The sequence below is a fragment of the Mustela erminea genome, chromosome 14, assembly GCF_009829155.1.
Source record: "Mustela erminea isolate mMusErm1 chromosome 14, mMusErm1.Pri, whole genome shotgun sequence".
Lineage (NCBI taxonomy): Eukaryota > Metazoa > Chordata > Mammalia > Carnivora > Mustelidae > Mustela > Mustela erminea.
Window position 1 is genome coordinate 13,683,541 of NC_045627.1, and position 19,560 is coordinate 13,703,100.

Sequence of the window (19,560 nt, forward strand, 5' to 3'; positions counted from 1 at the left end):
AGATACAGATGTAGTGAAAAGAAGGGCCATTTGTACCACAATGTTTATAGCAGCAATGGCCACGGTCGTCAAACTGTGGAAAAAACCAGGATGCCCCCCTTCAACAGATGAATGGATAAGGAAGATGTGGTCCATATACACTATGGAGTAGGATGCCTCCATCAGAAAGGACGAATACCCAACTTTTGTAGCAACATGGACGGGACTGGAAGAGATTATGCTGAGTGAAATAAGTCAAGCAAAGAGAGTCAATTATCATACGGTTTCACTTATTTGTGGAGCATAACAAATAGCATGGGGGACATGGGGAGTTAGAGAGGAGAAGGGAGTTGGGGGAAATTGGAAGGGGAGGTGAACCATGAGAGACTATGGACTCTGAAAAACAATCTGAGGGGTTTGAAGGGGTGGGGGGTGGGAGGTTGGGGTACCAGGTGGTGGGTACTATAGAGGGCACGGATTGCATGGAGCACTGGGTGTGGTGCAAAAATAATGAATACTGTTATGCTGAAAATAAATAAAAAATAAATTTAAAAAAAAAAAAAAGAGTGGAATGTGAACCGACTGAGCCACCCAGGTGCTGCTCACATCATGTTTCTAAGAGGATAAAGAAAGCTGTGTTGTACACCCCATGTTCTGATTTTCAGTAGAGTTACACGGGCACAGTCTAGGTAGGATCAGGGAGAGATTATCTTGAAGGTGTTAGGGTCCACCACCCTCCCCCTAAAAAAGAAAGATACATAATCCTGATGACTCAGATCCTTTGATATGTGTTTTAAAAAGTACAGAAAACATTAGGGAGGTTTTTATGTTTTTTAGTTATTCTTTTTGGTAGCTTATTTTAATGCTCACTCCAGATTTTCTCCATGATGAATTAATTAGAAATCTGAAGATTGCCAAAGTTTCCAGCTTACAGTAACACGTGGGGAAGGAGACAGATCTTAGTGTTTCCCTGGTTAAATTCACCGTCAGGAGACCAGGGACGAGCATACGGCTGATGTGGGAGGGGGTCTTTGGCTGACTGAGCACCCCTCTACCGAGAGGGCAATGGCTTGGCCCTTCCTACATGGACTGCTTGGCCCCAGCCCCGTGGCTTTCTTCTACCTGGCAGTTTTCCATCAGTGCCAAGACTCCCAAGACTCTGAGAGAGGAGGCTCTTCTCTGTTCTGTTTCCTGCTCCTAAACTTTTCCTATTGAGAACCCAGCTGAGCCCCTCATGGAGGGGCAGTTTGGAGAAAGTACTCTTTGAAGGCTTTTGTGAAATCTGGTTAACATTTCCTTCCAGTTCCCCTTGGCCTGTGGTTGGAAACTTCCTCTAACCTGTAATACAGACTTTCAAAGTTAATGATAAACATATTTGCAAATTATCTTTAATTCCGATATGCCAATTATCAGAGAAGCCCAGACATCTACAGAGTCAATCCTTTACCTGAAAGGGGATCTCCAGTACTGTCTGGAAAGCTGTTTTCTTCTCCCTGTCAACCAGAAAGCAACCTACATTAGAATCATACTCAGATGCGAATGGAGATAGTATCAATTTTCCAATGTAGTTAAGTTTCCACCAGAACCTGGCAGGGCGGGTGGTGATGGAGCTCAACAACAGTATTGTAAAGGGGTAGGGAATGGAATAGAAGCTCCTGGAAGGCAGGAGCTTTGGTCTGTTTGCTCCCTGTGCTGGGTCCTCTGTGCCCAGGACAGTGTTGGCATGCAGCAGACCCCAGTGGATGAAACAATGCGCTATCGTTTTACTTTTACTTCACATGAGGGATGATTTTTATTTTATTCCCCATTTACTCTTTGTTTGGGCTTGCTGTCAGTCTAGGTGGTAATTCGTTTCTGTATCTATAAAATTTTTTAAAAACATATTTTGATCTCTTTGAACAGTGTCCATATCTCTAGAGATGACCACGTTTCTGCCCTTCTCCTGGGGCTTCTGTTTTTAGAAGCAAGGCTGTGCTATGGGATAGTCTCCATGGAGGGATTTACTCTGACCTTGCTGGAGGCTGTGTGTGTGTGTGTGTGTGTGTGTGTGTGTGTTTTCAATGAAGTCAGCAGAGACCATCCTCAAGACATGTTTGTTTATGTTAACACCACCTTCAGACAGTGAAAGCCTCTCTCAGTAGCCTATAGGACCCCTTTATTCGGGTTCCAGAAGCAGCACCAGGCATGGGCTCCAAAGCCCTGGGTTTTCGTCCAGCTGCCCTGGTCATCTGAAGGACCTCACGTACCAGCTCGGCTTTCTGGATCATCATTTGTAGGTCAAGGTGGCCACAGACTGGCTCATCACTAAGGTGCTCTGCCTTCTCAGTTTTGCCCTGAAAGTCGCACTAACTCCCTGGGGTCGAGCCTTTTGAACGGTGTTTTCCCTTCATTGTCTTAGAAGCCCTCCCCCTCCCTCCCCTCTCCCTCCAAGCTCATAAATCCCCATGTCTCAGCACTGTAGATACATTTGTCTAATTAGGAGCCTCATTTTTTTTTCCACACAAGAAGCATTCCGATGTTTAACCAGCCAGATCCCCACCCCCTCTTCCCCCCAGCAACGAATCTAAGTATTTCTTGTTTCTGTTTGAGTCTTGCTCCTCACCATTGTCCTAACTGGAATGAAAAGCAACCCGCTCGCTCTGTGCATACAGGGAGTCAGGGTTATAAGAAGTTTTTGAAAGAACAAAAATCTTTTTTTTTTTTTTAAACTTTTACAAGGCTAACCCCAGAAGCTCCCCAAGGGGAGGCCACTGTTGGACGGGTCGTGCAGAGACCTGCCTTCCCACATCTGTGCAACGGCGGCAGGACTGGGCAGGCGTGCTTCTGTCAGCAAAGTCACGGTGCTGCTCACTGAATTGGAAACGCGCACGGAGCAAACAGAAACAGCCCCTTCAGCTGGTGTTGACAGACACAAATGTGGAAACTTGACAGGCTCCGTGGGACAATGGAGGTCCCCACTCCCCCACGAGCCTTCCTTTCACACGAGACTACACATGGCATAGGTGACCTCTCATCTCATGACCCGGAGAACATTTTTACCAAAGACCATGTCTAGCCAGAATCATCCCCGTGACAGATGAGAGACATGACGTGACTCGGGATGACTTGTGAAGGTCGGTGGAGACAGAATAATAGAATAACATCTAGGATCTCTATTCTTGCTCTGATTATTATACTACTTCTTAGGTTAAGTTTTCTAAGAGTGAAGTCAGAAGAGACTTCTTTTTGCATTTAAAAAAAAATGCCCCTCTTGAAACCACACTCATGGCTTTACTCCATGCCTCTTGCTGGAGCACCCAGTATGTACCAGTTCCCTGTGTCGGAACCTATATACAGAGATTAAGAACTCTGAACCCTTGACCTCAAGGCCTGCCCTCATATGCTGGGGAAGAAGAGACACACACAACTAACTAGAATACAAGGCAGATGGTGTGGAGTTCCAATATGGAGGTGTAGACAGAGAGAGGAGACGTTTCCTCTGACAGAGAAAAACCACAGGGGGTTTCTTGGAACCAGAGATGTATGAGATGAGCTTTTCTGAGGATCTGGCAGTGGGCACTTAGAGGCAAGGGCACTGAGCCAAAGGCTCAGGTGAGCCGACAAGAAGTGGCAGTATGGCGCCTGTAGGGCACTTCGTCCAAAGCAAAGGCCATGAGAGGTGATAGACGGAGATGCTGAGGCCAGACTGAAGTCTGGAAGGCTGTCTAAGGAGCTGGGCTGCAGCTCACAGACAACAGGGTGGGGTTGGAGGGTCACTCAGGAGCTCTCTCCAGAAGCAGAGCAGGAAGTGCCACCTGGCTGTGTGTGCAGCACAGGAACATGGCAGTTAGGGACAGGCCAGGTGACATGCACAGGCCAGGTGACTGTGGTGTGGGGGTGGGGGAAAGCAAGATGGCCTTGGACAATATGATTAATGAGACCCCAAACCACTCATCTGAATAAAGCTGGAGCCACTGTAGAGATATACTCACAAGGTCAAAGAAGATGAAATCAAGAGAGTTTGGAAGAGTGATGGATAAGACCACCAGATGTCCGTGGGTGCTGAAAACATGGTGCTGGTCCTTGAGGGAGATCAGGGCCAGAGAAGAAAATATGGATGTTGATAGGATTATGGAAGAATAGAGAGATGGCTGGAGAGCAAGATGTGGAATCACAGCCTTGAGGAGCACAGTGACACCTATGTTTTGGGGGCAGGGAGGGCACGAGGGGCAAAGCAGAGAAGGGAGGTCAGAGAGGAGGGAGAAAAGCAAGAGGTGACAATATCAAGCCAGGGAAAGTTCAGGAGCTCTGTGGGTCCTGCCAGACAAGATTTGGTGAGGAGATGAGTAGTGACATCTGAAGGCAGTTCCAGCCAAGAGATGGATACGAAAGCCAGCTCCTATCAGGTGGGTGACGAGGACAGAGGTTGTCAGCCTACAGCGCTACCCTCCCCCCACCCTTCTATCTGCTTAACCTACTCTTATCATTGAGGTCCCGGGTCGGACATCACTTCCTCTTGAAAAGCCTTCTGCAAACTTCCAGGGTGGGTCATGTGTCAGGGTGTTCCCACGGCATCCTGCCTGTGCACCCCACGGGATGCTTGCTACACTGGCTGTGGGGGGTTCAAGTGTCTCTCTTCTGCACTAGACTCTAGACTGCCAGGCAAGGGCCCTGTCCAGACTGTTCTGTGATGAGCACACTGGAAACAGATAACACATAATATCTGTGTAAAGGACAGCGAGTGGGAGGGAGGAAGGAAAGAAGACACAAATATGGTGTGGAGTCTGTGGTCTCTAGAGCAGGGGAGGAGCTGCCGTCCTCCATGATGCTCTCCCCATGCCTCGCTCATGCCCTCTGATGCTACTCATTGGCCTCACCTTCTCAGTCACTGGTTCTGTGGTTTTTACCCCTGCTCCACTGTTCTGGCCTTACCTGGATTCCTGTCCATTCGGTCACAGTCCAGTGTCTTAGCCATGTGTTTATAAACACCCTAGACTTGTCTGTCAGCTGTGGGCCCCTGGCCTCTCCTTAGCTCTGCCCTCCCTTCTAAACTGCTAAACTGCCCTCCCTTCTAAACTGCTAAACATGCCCTCCATTCTAAACTGTTCTAAACTGCTGACTATTGCTTGGGGAAAAAGAAGTGATAAACTCCCACATTCATAAGCTCTCAGCAGGGTCTCAACTGCTCCTTGGTCATGCTTGGTTTTTTTCTTCCACTGTCTTCCTTAAGGCCCTCTCAGGTGTTGATCCAAACCTCTTCCACCCAGCTGAAGGCCTCATACCCATTAGTGTCTCTTACCCCGAGAAGGGGCTGGGCCAGTGTATTTGTCCCCACTCTTCTCCTTTTCTCCTATCTCTGAAGAGATGGTATCTTTTCATCTTCAAGGGCCAACCTTTATTCTTGAACTATGGTCCTGTGCATATGTTTTTAATGGCATGTACCAGGAAGGGTGGGACATATCTTATCACTGCCTAGCACTGAACTTTGGTGCTGTGTTCAGAAGTGTTAGTTCAATATAACTCAACCCAGAATCATTGCAAGGGGGCCTCTTGCTACAGCACAGGACTTGCCTCCAGGATCAGACCAACCTTGAGGAGCGGTCTGAGGTGGGCCAGGAAGAAGAGGATCACCTCATGGACAAGGCCCAGGATACAGAGGATGTGGCAAGTTCTGTGATGGTTCTGAAAGCAGCTGATGTGAGGGATTTCCAAAAGGAGACTGTGGGCTCCACCTGGATATCAGAGGGACATGACATACCAGTAGGAAACATGGACAGATGATCCCTGGTGGCAGACAGGGCCAGTATCAGCCCTTAGGAGATGTGCTGGTGATGGGAAACTAATGTAAGCCCAGTTCTAGGGAATGGGAGTCCAAGGAACCGGGGGAGCTGTGTCTTTAGCATGGAGGCCCAGCTGGTGGCATCCTTGGGACCTAGGACTGGGGCCTGAAAGAATGAATGGTGCTGAGTTGCACAAGCTGGACATCTTGCTGCTCCCATTAAAACTGATCCAGGAACATGGAGGACAATCTTGGGTCACAGTGGCACCAGACTTAGCTGTGAGCAAGCCAGGACAGCGGGGGAAATGAGCCAAGGGCTCCTATCACATACGAGTCTCCCCTGTTCTAAGCCAACCTCTGAAACCAGTCCTCTCCTTCTACCGCTTTCTTCTTCCTTAATTCTTTCCAGACTTCTCAAAGACTTACTGCTATAGAATGGATACTATCCGCCAGGTACGTCATGCTTTGGGTTAGCTCACTGACTACTCCAAGTACTTCTCAGGAATGAAGAACTACCATTTACAAATAACAAAAAAGATTTCTGCGTAAAAGCCTTGTTTTAATTATGAATGAAGTTCAAGTATAAACCATTGGTTTTGTGGGAAAGAGCAGCTTCTGGGTATGGTTGGATCTGTGTGCCAAAAAAGAAAGGTCTAGATAAGAAAAAATATGGAAACAACCCAAAGGACCATCGACAGTTGAACTGATTAACCAAATGTCCAATATGACCCAACCTTAAAAAGGAAGGAAATTCTGACCGAGGCTACAACATGGATGAACCTTGAGGCAATTATGGGAAGTGAAATAAGCCAGTCACAAAGGGACAATTATTGTATGAGTCCAGTTATATGGAGGTCCTTAGAGGAATCAAATTCAAAAGGCAGAAAGTAAAATAGTGATTGTCGAGGGGGCAGTGAGTGGAGAAGGGAGAATTACTATTTAATGGGTATAGAGTTTCAGTTGAGGAAGAAAGTTCTAGAGATGGATGCTGGTGATGTTTGCTCAGTGTGAATGAACTTAATGCCACAGAACCATATACTTAAAAATGGTCAAGATGGTAAATATTATGTGTATTTTGCCACAATAAATTTTTTTTTCTTAATCTCCTCAGGAAATCTGAAGAGACCACAAAGTTGAACACCAATGTTTTATATATCCCAGGAGGCTAAAGAAAATCCCTCTTTTGTAAAGCCTTCTCATTGTGAATAGGGGGAAATTACCTTATACTTGGGCAAAGGTGTTAACTGCTCCAAGAATTCTCTGAGCAGAAAGTTGGCTAGGTTACACTTGTTCCGTACTTCAGTTAGCTTATAAACTGTTGCCAGGTCCCATTTCTGCTTCCGGAGCTGAAGGCACTGGGTGACAAGAAGCCACCTCTGGAGACTTCACACATAGGGCTCACATAGGGCTCCGGACATCTCACACAGATTTCACACAGCAGCAGAAACCCCAAGGCCAAGAACGCGCTGTGGGGAAAAATTTCTCCTCAGAGATGACTGTGCATCCCATGTGGGGATGGACTGAGAGGCGGAAGACGCTGACAGATTGATGGGGAGGATACTAACTGGTACCTAGGAGCTAGTCTTCTACCAAACATGCTCTTCCGGACTGTCTAGTTCCATCTTTAAATGTCTATGCTTAGCTAATTAATAAAGACTCTGCTTTGTTATTTTGTAAAGTAGGGAAAAGATAACTGGGTGGGAAAGCCCTGAGCAGGTTGGTTAACCTTATTTTCACCTGAGTCTGGCTGGAAACCACCATGAAGACCAAAACCAAGTTATCATGGCTCACTTTGGGGCAGAAACCTGCATTCTACCCAAAAAGTCAGAAAAGAGCTACCTTCCATGCAAATGACTTGCCCACTTGAGGTACCAGTTCAAGCAAATTCCTTAAGTAGCTTCTTTGGGAGAACAATCAATGCTAAATCTTGATCTCTCTGCCTTAAGACAATATTTTAGCAAATGGCTTTGAAAATATGATTTTAAGAAGTGGGTGTGCAATAGTAACAAATCCTCTATAGCATGGATTTAGACTGTTCTAGACTCTCTGCTGTCACACAGCCAGTGAAACTCGAGCCACTTTCAGTGGTGTGAATTCCCAACACGCAGCAGGTATCTGTGTAACTCTGCTGAATGTATTTATCTGTCATCAGCTTGTACTCATTAGGACTAGACTATGAGGCTCCTGTTGTATTTTTCTAAAGCAATTTATACTTAATTATTTTTTTCTACAAATTAATTATGATTACTACAGTTAACTATTTGCACTTTTACTGAAGTATACTATATATAGAAAAGTTGGGCATATCTATTTACTTGAAAGTATATTCCAGAAACTGGCCTTTAGAAACGTATTTAACTGACGATATGCTTACCAAGCACCGACTCAGTATCAGACCACCGTAAGGCTTGGAATATGGAGACAAAGAATCCATGCCCTCATGCTTTGAGGTTACAAGCCGGTAATGAAACAAAGATGTGAGCATAAATATTGACACCACAAGGAATGAGTAACGTGTTAGAAAGGCAAAGAGAATGCCAGGGGAGCACAAAGGTGGGCAGGAATTCAAGTGAGACCTCGGGGAACAGGGAAAGTTTCATCGAGGATGAAAGAACAAAATGCAGAAGAATAGAAATTTGGAATAAAGGCTGCACTGCTTTGCTGGGGTGAGAGCAAACCTGTGGGTTTGTGTACACTTGGTTCAAAGGGGGTTCTCTCCAACTGCGAGGAAGACCTGCTATTCTGGGAGTTGAAGTGGGGGTCAAAGCCTGGAGCGGCTGCCCCTGGGGCTTGGAGGCTAGGTGTGCGCAGGTGTCATTTCATACCCTCGCTATGGTTTCAAAGGCGAAGGAGGGAGGGGTTTTCCCCTGCAGCATGAAGTGTGGTTGATTACTGCTCCGAAATATCCTCAAGTGTTTCCCAGGAGGTTATGGTTTGCACATGCAGGGGCAGAGGCTGTCCCGGAGAGGGAGGGGGTTTCCACCCAGATTCCTAACACTCACAGATCCCAGGTCGGGGACGCACAGGATGCCGGACCACAGACTCGTGCAAGGCTGCAAGACCAGCCGTATACTCCCTACGCCGCAGTTCACCCTCTCGTCTTCCCGTGCTGCGTAATTACGCATGGGCTGAAGACACACAACTTGGTTCCAAGGGCCAATACGTGGAAGCTGGTTAGGCCCTTTTGTTGTTGTTGTTGTTGGTTAGGACTTTTTAAAGAAGATTTTATTTATTTATTTGTTTATTTGAAAGAGAGTGAGAGAATATGAGTGGGGGAGGGGAAGAGGGAGAAGGACAAACAGACTCCCCACTGAGCAGGGAGCCTGATGCGGGGCTGGATCCCAGGATCCTGGGACCATGACCTGAGCCAAAGGCAGACACTTAACCGACGGAGCCACCCGGGTGCCCCTGGAAGTTGGTTAGGCCTAAATACTATCCAAATGTTTGGATGAGTTATTCCACGACTTTAATTTGAAAAAAAATACCAAAAATACTGAAAAAATAAAAAATCCAGATGGCTCCTGACTGATGATTTTTTTTTTTAAAAAAAAGAAGGTCCATGTTTTTTCGACTTTACAGGGGTACAAAAGTGATACATGTTCAGTAGAAACGGCACTTTGAAGTTTGGATTGGGATTTTTTTCCCAGGCTATTGATCCCCAGTACGATCCTCTCTCCCGATGCCGGCCAGCAGCCCCAGCTCCCAGGCAGCCACACGACCACAACGGGTCAGCAGCCAACACACCGACACCCTTCCACACCCACACAGCTGTTCTGCTTCCCACTGTCAGTACGGTGCTCAATCAGTGACACGAGATCTTCAACACTTTCTTATCAAATAGGCTTCGTGTGAGATGCTCTTGCCAACTACAAGCTAACAAAAGTGTTCTCTCTCACTCTCCCACTTTTTCCTTTTTTAAGATTTTGTTTTTGTGAGATAGAGCACACACAAGCATGTGCACGAGGAAGGGGAGGGGCAGAGGGAGAAGTAGACTCCTCACCGAGCAGGGAGCCTGATGCGGGACTTGATCTCAGGCCCCTGAGATCATGACGTGAGTTGAGGGCAGATGTCCAACTGACTGAGCTGCCCAGGCACACAGTAATGCATTTTCAACTTAAATTTATCTTTAACTTATGATGTTTTTTTGTTTTGTTTTTTTAACTTACAATGGGTTTATGAGGGCATAACTCCACTGTAAGTTAAGAAGTACTGTTATTCAAACAGTTTTTTAAAATTTCTTTTTAAAATTCTTCTATTTGACAGAGAGACAGCAAGAGAGGGAGAGGAAGAAGCAGGCTCCCTGCCAAGCAGGGATCCCGATGCGGGGCTTGATCCTGGGACTCTGAGATCATGACCTGCACCAAAGGCAGTCACCCAACCAACTGAGCCACCCAGGTGCCCCCAAAATGTTTTTTTTAAAAGCCACAAGAGATGTGAAAATCTTTCTCTCAATCTCTCAGTCCATCTCCTCCTCCAGAGCTTACTGGTTACAATCTGGGGCATGTCCTTCCTGACTCCTTAGTCATAGGAACCAAGACTGAGACAATATTTTAACCCCAAATCATAGCAGTCTACACCTTTTATTTATTTCTTTTTTAAGTGGAGGAGGAGCAGAGGAAGAGGGAGAGAGAATTTTAAGCAGAATTCCCACCCAATGTGAAGCCCAATGTGGGGCTTGATCTCAACCTGAGATCAAGATCTGAGCTGAAATCAAGAGTTAGACACTTAACAGACTGAGATACCCAGGTGCCCCTACAACTTGTTTTATTTAATAATATCCAATGGAAGGCACCTGGGTGGCTTGGTCAGTTAAGTTGCTGTCTTTGGCTCAGGTCATGGTCTTGGGATCCTACATCGGGCTCCCTACTCATTGGGGTGTCTGCTTCTCCCTCTGCCACTCCCCCTGCTCGTGCTCTTTTTCTCTCAAATAAACAAATAAAATCTTTTAAAAAATAATTATCTGGGGGCGCCTGGGTGGCTCAGTGGGTTAGTCTCTGCCTTCGGCTCAGGTCGTGATTTCAGGGTCCTGGGATCGAGCCCTGCATCAGGCTCTCTGCTCAGCAGGGAGCCTGCTTCCTCCTCTCTCTCTGCCTGCTTCTCTGCCTACTTGTAATCTCTCTGTCAAATAAATAAATAAAATAAAATAAAAATAAAAAACAATATCTTACGGATATCTTTTAAGGCCATTGGTCTCTCCTTTTTGTTTTGTTTTTTTTTTTAAAGATTTTTAATTTACTTATTCGACAGAAAGAGAGAGATCACAAGTAGTAAGAGAGGCAGGCTGAGAGAGAGAGGAGGAAGCAGGCTCCCTGCTGAGCCGGGAGTCCGATGCAGGGCTCAATCCCACGACCCTGCGATCATGACCCAAGCTGAAGGCAGAGGTTTTAACCCACTGAGCCTCCCAGGCGCCCCAGGTCTCTCCTTTTTTAAATGGTTTTAATTGTACTAAGTCAAAGTACTAAAACGTATCCAAGCAGTCCCTACAGAAGGGCATGTAAGTCATCCGCAATTTGTATCAATTTCAAACACACTCTGCTGTGATATCTGTAGGATCCTTAAAGGGAGATTGCCTGATCAATGAGTAATAGATGCTGCCGAACAGTGTTCTGGAGTATCAATTTCCACTCTCAACCATGCATGTGGGTAACGACACCCCAACACCCACATCAATGGGAAGTCTAAGTAAAATTCTAACTCACTAGTGAAATTCAAAGGCATTACAGTCAATAAAGCACTGAATGATAATGAGAACAGAAGCCTTCAAGTCAAACAATTAGAGTGGATCTAATGAGGGACTGTATAATTTAGTGATTAATAAACTCCTCTTATGTTGTTCCTAGGGAAATAATTACTAAGTGCTAGAAAGCCGCCATTTCTGCCCTTTGGCTCATACGTATCTGACCACAAATATATTATTTTGACTTGCCCTAAAAGTAGAAATGAGGTAATAAAACATCAAATTAGACTATCAAATTAGAGTATAGATCTTCCTTGACTTATAGCAGGGTTATATACCAATAAACCCATCGGCAGTTGAAAATATCCTAAATTGAAAATGTGATACTATGGCTAACCTACCGAACATCATAGCTCAGCCCAGAAGACGTTAAAGGTGCTCAGAACACTTACGCCGGCCGGGGAGTCTGGGTGGCTCAGTTAAGCTTCAGACTTGGTTTTGGCTCATGTTGTGATCTCTGGATTGTGGGATCGAGCCCCGCACTGAGCAGCAAGTCTGTTTAAGCTTCTCTCTCTCTCTCTCCCTTGCCCCTCCCTCCCACATACTCACTCTCTCAAATAAATCTTAAAAATAAAAAAAGTGGGAGAGAGAGAGAGAGAATAATTATGTTAGCCTGTAGTTGGGCAAGAGCATCTCACACGAAGCCTATTTGATAAGAAAGTGTTGAATATCTCATGTCACTGATCGAGCAACGTACTGACAGGGGGAAGCAGAACAGCTGTGTGGGTGTGGAAGGGTTGTCGGTGTGTTGGCTGCTGACCCGTTGTGGTCATGTGGCTGCCTGGGAGCTAGGACGGCTGGCCGGCATCGGGAGAGAGGATCGTACTGGGGATCGCTAGCCTGGGAAAAAGATCCCAATCCAAACTCCAAAGTGCCAATTCTACTGAACACATGTCACGTTTGTACCCCCATAAAGTCAAAAAACCATTAAGTTGGCCTTCCTAAGTTGGAGTTCTCTGGCCAAGTTTCTTAAAGAAGACATTTTCAAGGCCCTGGAATGATGACTGCAGGGGACACCATCAATTTGTCATGGGAACAGCAGTCTACATCTCATTATTGTGTCTGGCATTCAGAAACACAGGATACACATGGTCCTGGTCTACCTCAGCCAAGGGCAAGGCAAGACAGGTTCTACCAAAAACCAGCAAGGGCAGCTCCAGCCAGAAATGCCTGACAAGGGGAGGGCTGTAGAGAGCTGAGCCTGTGGGCAGGGGGAGGGAGGAGGTGGGAGAGGGGAAAAGGGACAAGTCTGGGTGTGTGCTGGGGGTTGGGTGGAGGGTTTGCTCCCTGTGATGATGTGGTATCACCTGCTGTGGTTCCCAGGGATGGCACAAGGAGAGTGAGGAGGTGGGCCAGCAGAAGGTCACCTTGCTGGATACACAAATTTAGTCTAGAGCAAGTAAGATGGTACAACCTAAGGAAGCTAAATTCTATCCTCGGAGACAAAGTCAGATCTTTATGTGTTTTAGGCAAAACCATATAGCATTTGAAGACAAAGAGAAGATCAAATCCTTTGAAAGATCCTAATCAAATTCACTTGGTATTGCTTAAATTTAACTTTCCTGGAGTTTGTGTAACTGTTCCCCTCATGGGGCACCCCAAACCCCTTAGTAGAGGTGAGGTGATCAAGTTTGCAGACTGGGGGTGGTGTGGGGAAGGAGAGAGGCTGCAGGGGACATGGGAGATGCAGAATACTTATATTTACAGAATAGGTGGTTTCCATCCCAGCAAAACCCACCCTCGAAATTCCTTCCCCTTCCTCAAAAACGCCTAGAAAGCTGCGTCTTGAGAGCCCTCTCCCAGCCTGTTTCAAGAAGGGGCCCTCTATTTTGGACTGGCAGCTAGTGACCGCAAAGCCAAAGGAAGTCCCTCTCACCAGGGTTAAAAATAGCGAGTTCCGGTGCCAGGGAAAGTTTTCTAGTTTTACCGAACGGCACTGCTTCCTCATTCTCCAAACGTGGTCTCAGGGATGAAGAGGGCCGACCGAGTATTTCCAACAGCCAGAACCATCTGCCTTTCCCTCCAAGAACAAACCCGAGGGCTTACTGATCTGTTGCACAGATCTTGTTGGTGCTTGAACGGATCGGGGCAGGAGGGCAGGTGGTGGCCTGCCGGGCCACCTCCCGTCAGATACCATCTACAGCAAACGCTGCCTGGGTCCGTTCCCTGTTATTAAAACGCACATAATTGCTTCAGGTTTGCAGAGTCTGCTGGATTGGTGGCTCTGCCAAGGCAATGAGGCGGCTGGAAAGGATTTTGCCAACTACTTCTCAATCCAATTTAAAGAGAAGAGCAACCCCATCGTTTATCGGTTTTGTTCTAGTTGCTTTGACCCACGCCGTGCTTCCAGACAGATAGCATTTAGAACTGTGGGAAAAGCCAAACATCTACCCTGGCAAGAGGCCCAGCATCAACTGGAGACAGCAGCTGTGACTGACTTAGGGATGCTGGGCACTGAGGGTGGGGAGGGAGCACGGGGGCAAAGCAACCTAGGACAAGGCACAGGTCCCAACTCTGTCCCTCATCAATGGTCTCTGGTTCTCTCTGCTGTAAAACAAAAGAAACCATGAACGACATGATTTCTGGGGGCCTCTTGGGCTCAAACCTTGCCAAGGTGTCCGTCTGCATTCCTGGGCACAAACCCACATTCTAAATTGTCAGGATCTCTGGGAGCCAGGAGGAAGGTAAGGACCCAGAGATCGAAAATGAAGGTATGGAGAGGCGTGGGTGGTGCAGCTGGTTCAGTGGCTGACTCTTGGTTTTGGCTCAGGTAATGATCTCAGGGTCGTGGGATCGAGTCCCGCTTGGGGCTCTGTGCTCAGCACAAAGTCTGCTTGAGAATCTTTCTCCTTCTTGCTCTGCTCCTACCCTCTGCTTGCTCTCTTCTCACTCAAATAAATAAATAAAATCTGAAAAAAAGAAGAAGAGTAGGCACGGATGGTAGTTGAGGGGTCAAAGCTGTGGGGGAAAATCCCACCAAAGATACAAAACATGTGTCCTTGGAAACAAAAGACTTCTGCTTCTTTGGTGAATAAACAAGATCCAAGATTACCCACAATGTCTTTAGCGTCCATCATTAACTAAGACAGTTCTCCAGCTTGCAAAGGGTTGAGAACTTCAGTCTTGGTCCTTGTAGGGTACTTGGCGTAACACTATCAACGAGCACACTTGGCATTCCATGGCTTAAAAATTGGGGTGGGTCCCCTGCCCGCCATCTCCTCTGGGCAATATACTGTGCAGTTTTATCTGTGAAAGGTTTTGTTCAATTTCAAAGAAATCAGTTACTGACAGGCTTTCAACAGATAAAACAGCATCTTTTTATTTGGTGGCATTTTGTTACTAGGAACTGATGTGCGCTCTCATAACTTGTTGGGAGGACGAGGAGACTGGAGGGTTGTCCTGTTAGGTCTAGTCTGCAAATCCAGATGCAAATATAGTCTAGGAAATCTGCAGCTTCCGTGGGGGGCGGGAGAGGCAGGGGATGGACGTTTACCACAGCAATATTTCAGAGAGCAAAACAGTTGAACCAACCTCAAGTTCCACAATAAGGAAACTCTTCAATTACTCTATGGCCAAGAATATAGCAGGATATGAGACGGACATTCTCCTAGTGTCTCAAGAGCTGTGACTGGGGCCCCGAGTAGAGGACAATGGTATGTATCCATTCCCCAGTGAGGGGCCAGGTAAATCCCAAAGGACTAGCTACGAAGGGGCCAAAAGTGGTGGTGTGACCATTAATTACTCTAACCCCACCTTCAGCTTATGTAAGAAGAGATTTCTTTGAAGGAACTGAAAGAAGTGAACACTGTGGCTATTCCCCTTTCCCAGCCATTAGGAAGAAGGGGAGCCTTTCTGCCCACCCAAGCCAGGTGAGGGGGCCTCTGGATCACCACCCTTGCCAGCAGGGGGGAGACCAGCCTCTCACTCCTTGATCAGAAGCTGACTGAAGTGTAGATACTCCTGGCCCAACCCTCTGCTCCTGGGAGGTCCTCACCTACAGGTATGAGGAAGTGCCAAGGGAGCCGACCCTGTCCCTGACAAGTTCCCCATGGCCAAGTGGGCAACTGGACAGGAGCCATCTTGAAAGGGCCCTACTCAGGTAAGACGGTGTGATAATGGCGCTGGGGGAGAAGTGGCCGGGGTTGGCTGTTCCAGGCGGATGTAAACATTTGGCTGGGAGTGCTCTGTCCACACTGTGTCATTATACTGTGCTGTGATCTCACTTGGGGAAGGAGAGGGGAAGCACGTCCACATCTCTTTGGGCCTCAAAATTTCAGGTGCGGAGAGGAGGTGAGGAGACAAGTTTTGAGTTTGAAGGTGAAGAGTTAATGAGGTATGGTATGGTGTTCATTTAAATGCAATACTAGGGGCACCTGGGTGGCTCAGTGGGTTAAGCCTCTGCCTTTGGCTCAGGTCATGATCTCAGGGTCCTGGGATCGAGTCCTGCATCGGGCTCTCTGCTCAGTGAGGAGCCTGCTTCCTCCTCTCTCTCTCTCTGCCTGACTTTCTGTGTACTTGTGATCTCTGTCTGTCAAATAAATAAATAAAATCTTTTAAAAAATTAATAAATGCAATACTAACCAGGTATTTATTGAGCATTTACTATGTGCCAGGAGACTGGTACCCATTTTAGGAAGGAGGAAACAAAGAGATCAGGCCTATGAGGCCTGTCTAGCTCCAAGGCCAGTGGTGAGGCCAGTAGCAATCGCAAGCATGGAGTCTGGCATCAATATGCTTGCATGGTTCAAATCTTGGCTCCACTACTCAGTAGCTGAGTGACCTTAAACAAATTATTTAACCTCTTTGTGTCACAATGTGCATCTGTAAAATAGGCACAGTAACAGTACGTCCCACACAGGGTCATTTGGAAGATTAAATGAATTCATACAGGTCCGTGCTTAGAGTAAGTCTTAGCCTTAAAAATGTTCATTACTATTCTTTCGGTTACATCCCATTAACCTCATAGAATGCTTAGGATACTGTACTAAGTTGAGAAAGGAGAGGCGCTTAGGTGGCTCAGTTGGACTCTTGGTTTCAGCTCAGGTCACGATCTCAGGGTCATGAGATCAAGTCCTGTGTTCGGGCTCCCTGCTCAGCACAGAGTCGGCTTGACATTGTCTCTCCCTCTCTCACTCGCACTCTCTCCCTGTCTCTAAAATAAATCATCTTTTAAAAAAAAACATTACATTGTACAGCGTGATTACAACTACATACAAAATTGTTATATCCTCATAAAGGGAAAAAAAAGAAAAAATAATTCTTCTGTTGGGTCCGTTATCAAAGGAACGAGACTGAGACAAAGTGAAAGTTATGCAAAGCCTTATTCTATGCCAAGCATTGGAAGTTAGACTGACCGGCCAGGGCTGCCTCCGAAGAGAGCGACCCCTCCTTGGTCTTTTTTTTTTTTTTTTAATTTATTTAACAGACAGAGATAACAAGTAGGCGGAGAGGCAGGCAGAGAGAGAGGGGGGGAAGCAGGCTCCCCGCTCAGCAGAGAGCCCGATGTGGGGCTCGATCCCAGGACCCTGGGACCATGAACCGAGCCAAAGGCAGAGGCTTAACCCACTGAGCCACCCAGGCACCCCCCTCCTTGGTCTTAAAAGTTAGTTTTATAGGGCACAACCGCAGACCTCTACGTATGTGGCTTTGGCTGATTGGATGTCTCCTACCTGTGTGTTTTAGTAACAGTTACGTGGAACTCGTATCAATAACTGTTGAGGCATTTATTAAACAAAATGGCCTTATTTTAGGTGTGTGTTTAAGCAACAGTTACCTGGAACTGATATCAGTAACTGCTGAGGCATTTATTAAACAACAAAATGTCTACCTAGGCAACATGGAGTCACTTTGGCTAAGTAGGCCCAGGCAGGCTCTAGGGGTTTAATAGGTTTTAACGTGGAATCGACCCCAACACTTCCCTTTTCTTCATTTCGTAAGAACATGACTTTTATTTGGAGGTTAGTTAGGTGGGAAAGCTCTGGCTTTCCTCTGGGAAGAGGATGTAAACAATCAGGGTGTATGTTTTGTGCACGGATTAGCGCTGGTGCTAGAGGATAGGTATTCATCTGTCCATCCCACTTATTAAATGCCTACCGAGTATCAGATTCCAAGATAAATGCTGTAATATAATCAACACCAAATCACTGAATGCTGATTAAGGTTGAATTGTGCCCTGCTTACCCCTGCTCTAAATTCATATATCGGAGTCCTAACCTCAGTACATGACTATATTTGGAAACAAGGTCTTCATGGAGGTAATCATGTTAAAGAGAGGTCATTAGGGAGGACTCTCATCCCAGAGGATGGGCGTTCTTATAAAAAGGGGACATTTGGAGAGAGGCACCACATAGGGCTACACCTGGAGGCAGCCAGTGGGAGCAGCCTGCATGCGTGGGAAATGAAGAGTTAATGTTGTGGGCATGTCTGGACCCCTCACACCATGGATGCATGGTCTACATGGCTCTCAGTGGAATTCCCGGGGCATCAAGGGCTAGCAGTGATGGAAGCCTACACCAAACTGTCGCAGTCAGAATCTCTATGGGATAGAAGTCAGGCACTGGAGTATCACAAAACTTCTCCAAGTGGGGTGCCTGGGTGGCTCAGTACGTTAAGCGTCTCCCTTCAGCTCAGGTCATGATCTCAGGGTCTGGGATCAAGTTCCGCAACAGGCTCCCTCTCTCTCTCTGCCTGCTGCTCTGCGTACTTGTGATCCCTCTCTCTGTCCAATAAAGAAATAAAAAATCTTTAAAAAAAAAAAAAAGTTCTCGAAGTGATTCCTATGTGTAGTCATGGTCCAGATCCACTGAGCTGAGCAGATCGTAGGAGGGCCTGATTTTATTTTATTTAATTTATTTTAAAAGATTTTATTTATTTGACAGGGAGAGAGAGAGAGAGATCACAAGTAGGCAGAGAGGCAGGCGGGGGGGGGGGGGAAGCAGGCTGCCTGCTGAGCAGAGAGCCCGATGCGGGGCTTGATCCTAGGACCTTGAGATCATGACCTGGGCTGAAGGCAGAGGCTTAACCCACTGAACCACCCTGGCGCCCCGGGCCTAATTTTAGTAAGAAAATTTAAATCTGTTTTCTGTAGGTCACTGAGAGGTGTTTCCGCATTTTGTAAATCTGTCCCTAAGGATTCTCATTCCTTTCGGCAGCTCGGATCGTACTTGATGTGTGAAGGACCCCTGCCTGAAGGACCCCTGCCCCTTTTCTGTGCAAAACCACATGCCAGGCTCGCGGATGATCCAAAAATGGCCAAGACGGGTAGGTTGGTGACAGGATATGGCGAATGAAGGGTAAGAGGTACTTTTGTGATCAATCTCCCAGTAACTGCAACTGCAGATTTATGTTAACGTGAGCCAAAATTATTCATAGAGCAGCCTTGCTGCTGGACAGGTGAATTTCACCCATGCCTGGATGCCATGACTCCTATTCAGTGATTTTGTTTGTAGGAGAGGAAGTGGGGTGCATCAGAATCACTTAGGGGGTTGTTAGATCTACTCCTAGGTTTCAGAAGGTTTTGCCTTCCCTCTCTATATTCTGGAAGCTCAGAGCTCCTACAGCCTGCCCCACACCCTTGTCTCTACCCGGCCTGCCTCTCTTCTCAGCGATGGCCAGCAGGATGGTCTCACTAAGGCCTCTCCACTCCCATTGCCTGGGCAACAGGACTGACCCAGTGCAGGAGAGAGTCCTAGTCTCGAGGAGCAGGAGCACGACTGAACCCCCGGAGTCAATGCCTCGAGCACTATCACCAGGAGAAACACTCAATATCACACCGTTTGTTCCTCATCAGTCCTACTTACTAGTTCCACGCCCATAAAGCATCTGTGATGTGCTGCACGACATTTTAAGAGCTTCAAAAAAGATCAATTCGTTTTCATCCCCCACTGCCCAGATTCGTGTTTTCCTATTTTTGACAGTGACCCCCATGCGCCCGGTCACCAGCAGTCACCAGCTTCCCTTCTCTTCAGTCCCAAGCCCCAACGGATGCCAAACCCTTCCACCTCCTTCCAAACATCTTTTCGTTTGTTCTCATTTTGTTCTGTTTGCAAAAGTTCCTATGAGTTGACTTAAGTACTCTGCACAAAGA

At 46.8% G+C, this 19,560-nt stretch overlaps 1 protein-coding gene across 2 annotated transcripts in view; it reads right to left on the reverse strand.

Moving 5' to 3' along the window:
* EDARADD (EDAR associated death domain) overlaps positions 1–19,560 on the reverse strand; it is a 60,489-nt gene that overhangs the window by 10,940 nt on the left and 29,989 nt on the right. For both annotated transcript variants that reach the window (XM_032312954.1, XM_032312955.1), the window contains exon 5: positions 1,427–1,472. In XM_032312954.1, coding sequence (XP_032168845.1) covers positions 1,427–1,472 — 46 coding nt within the window. The remainder of the gene's footprint in view (positions 1–1,426; positions 1,473–19,560) is intronic.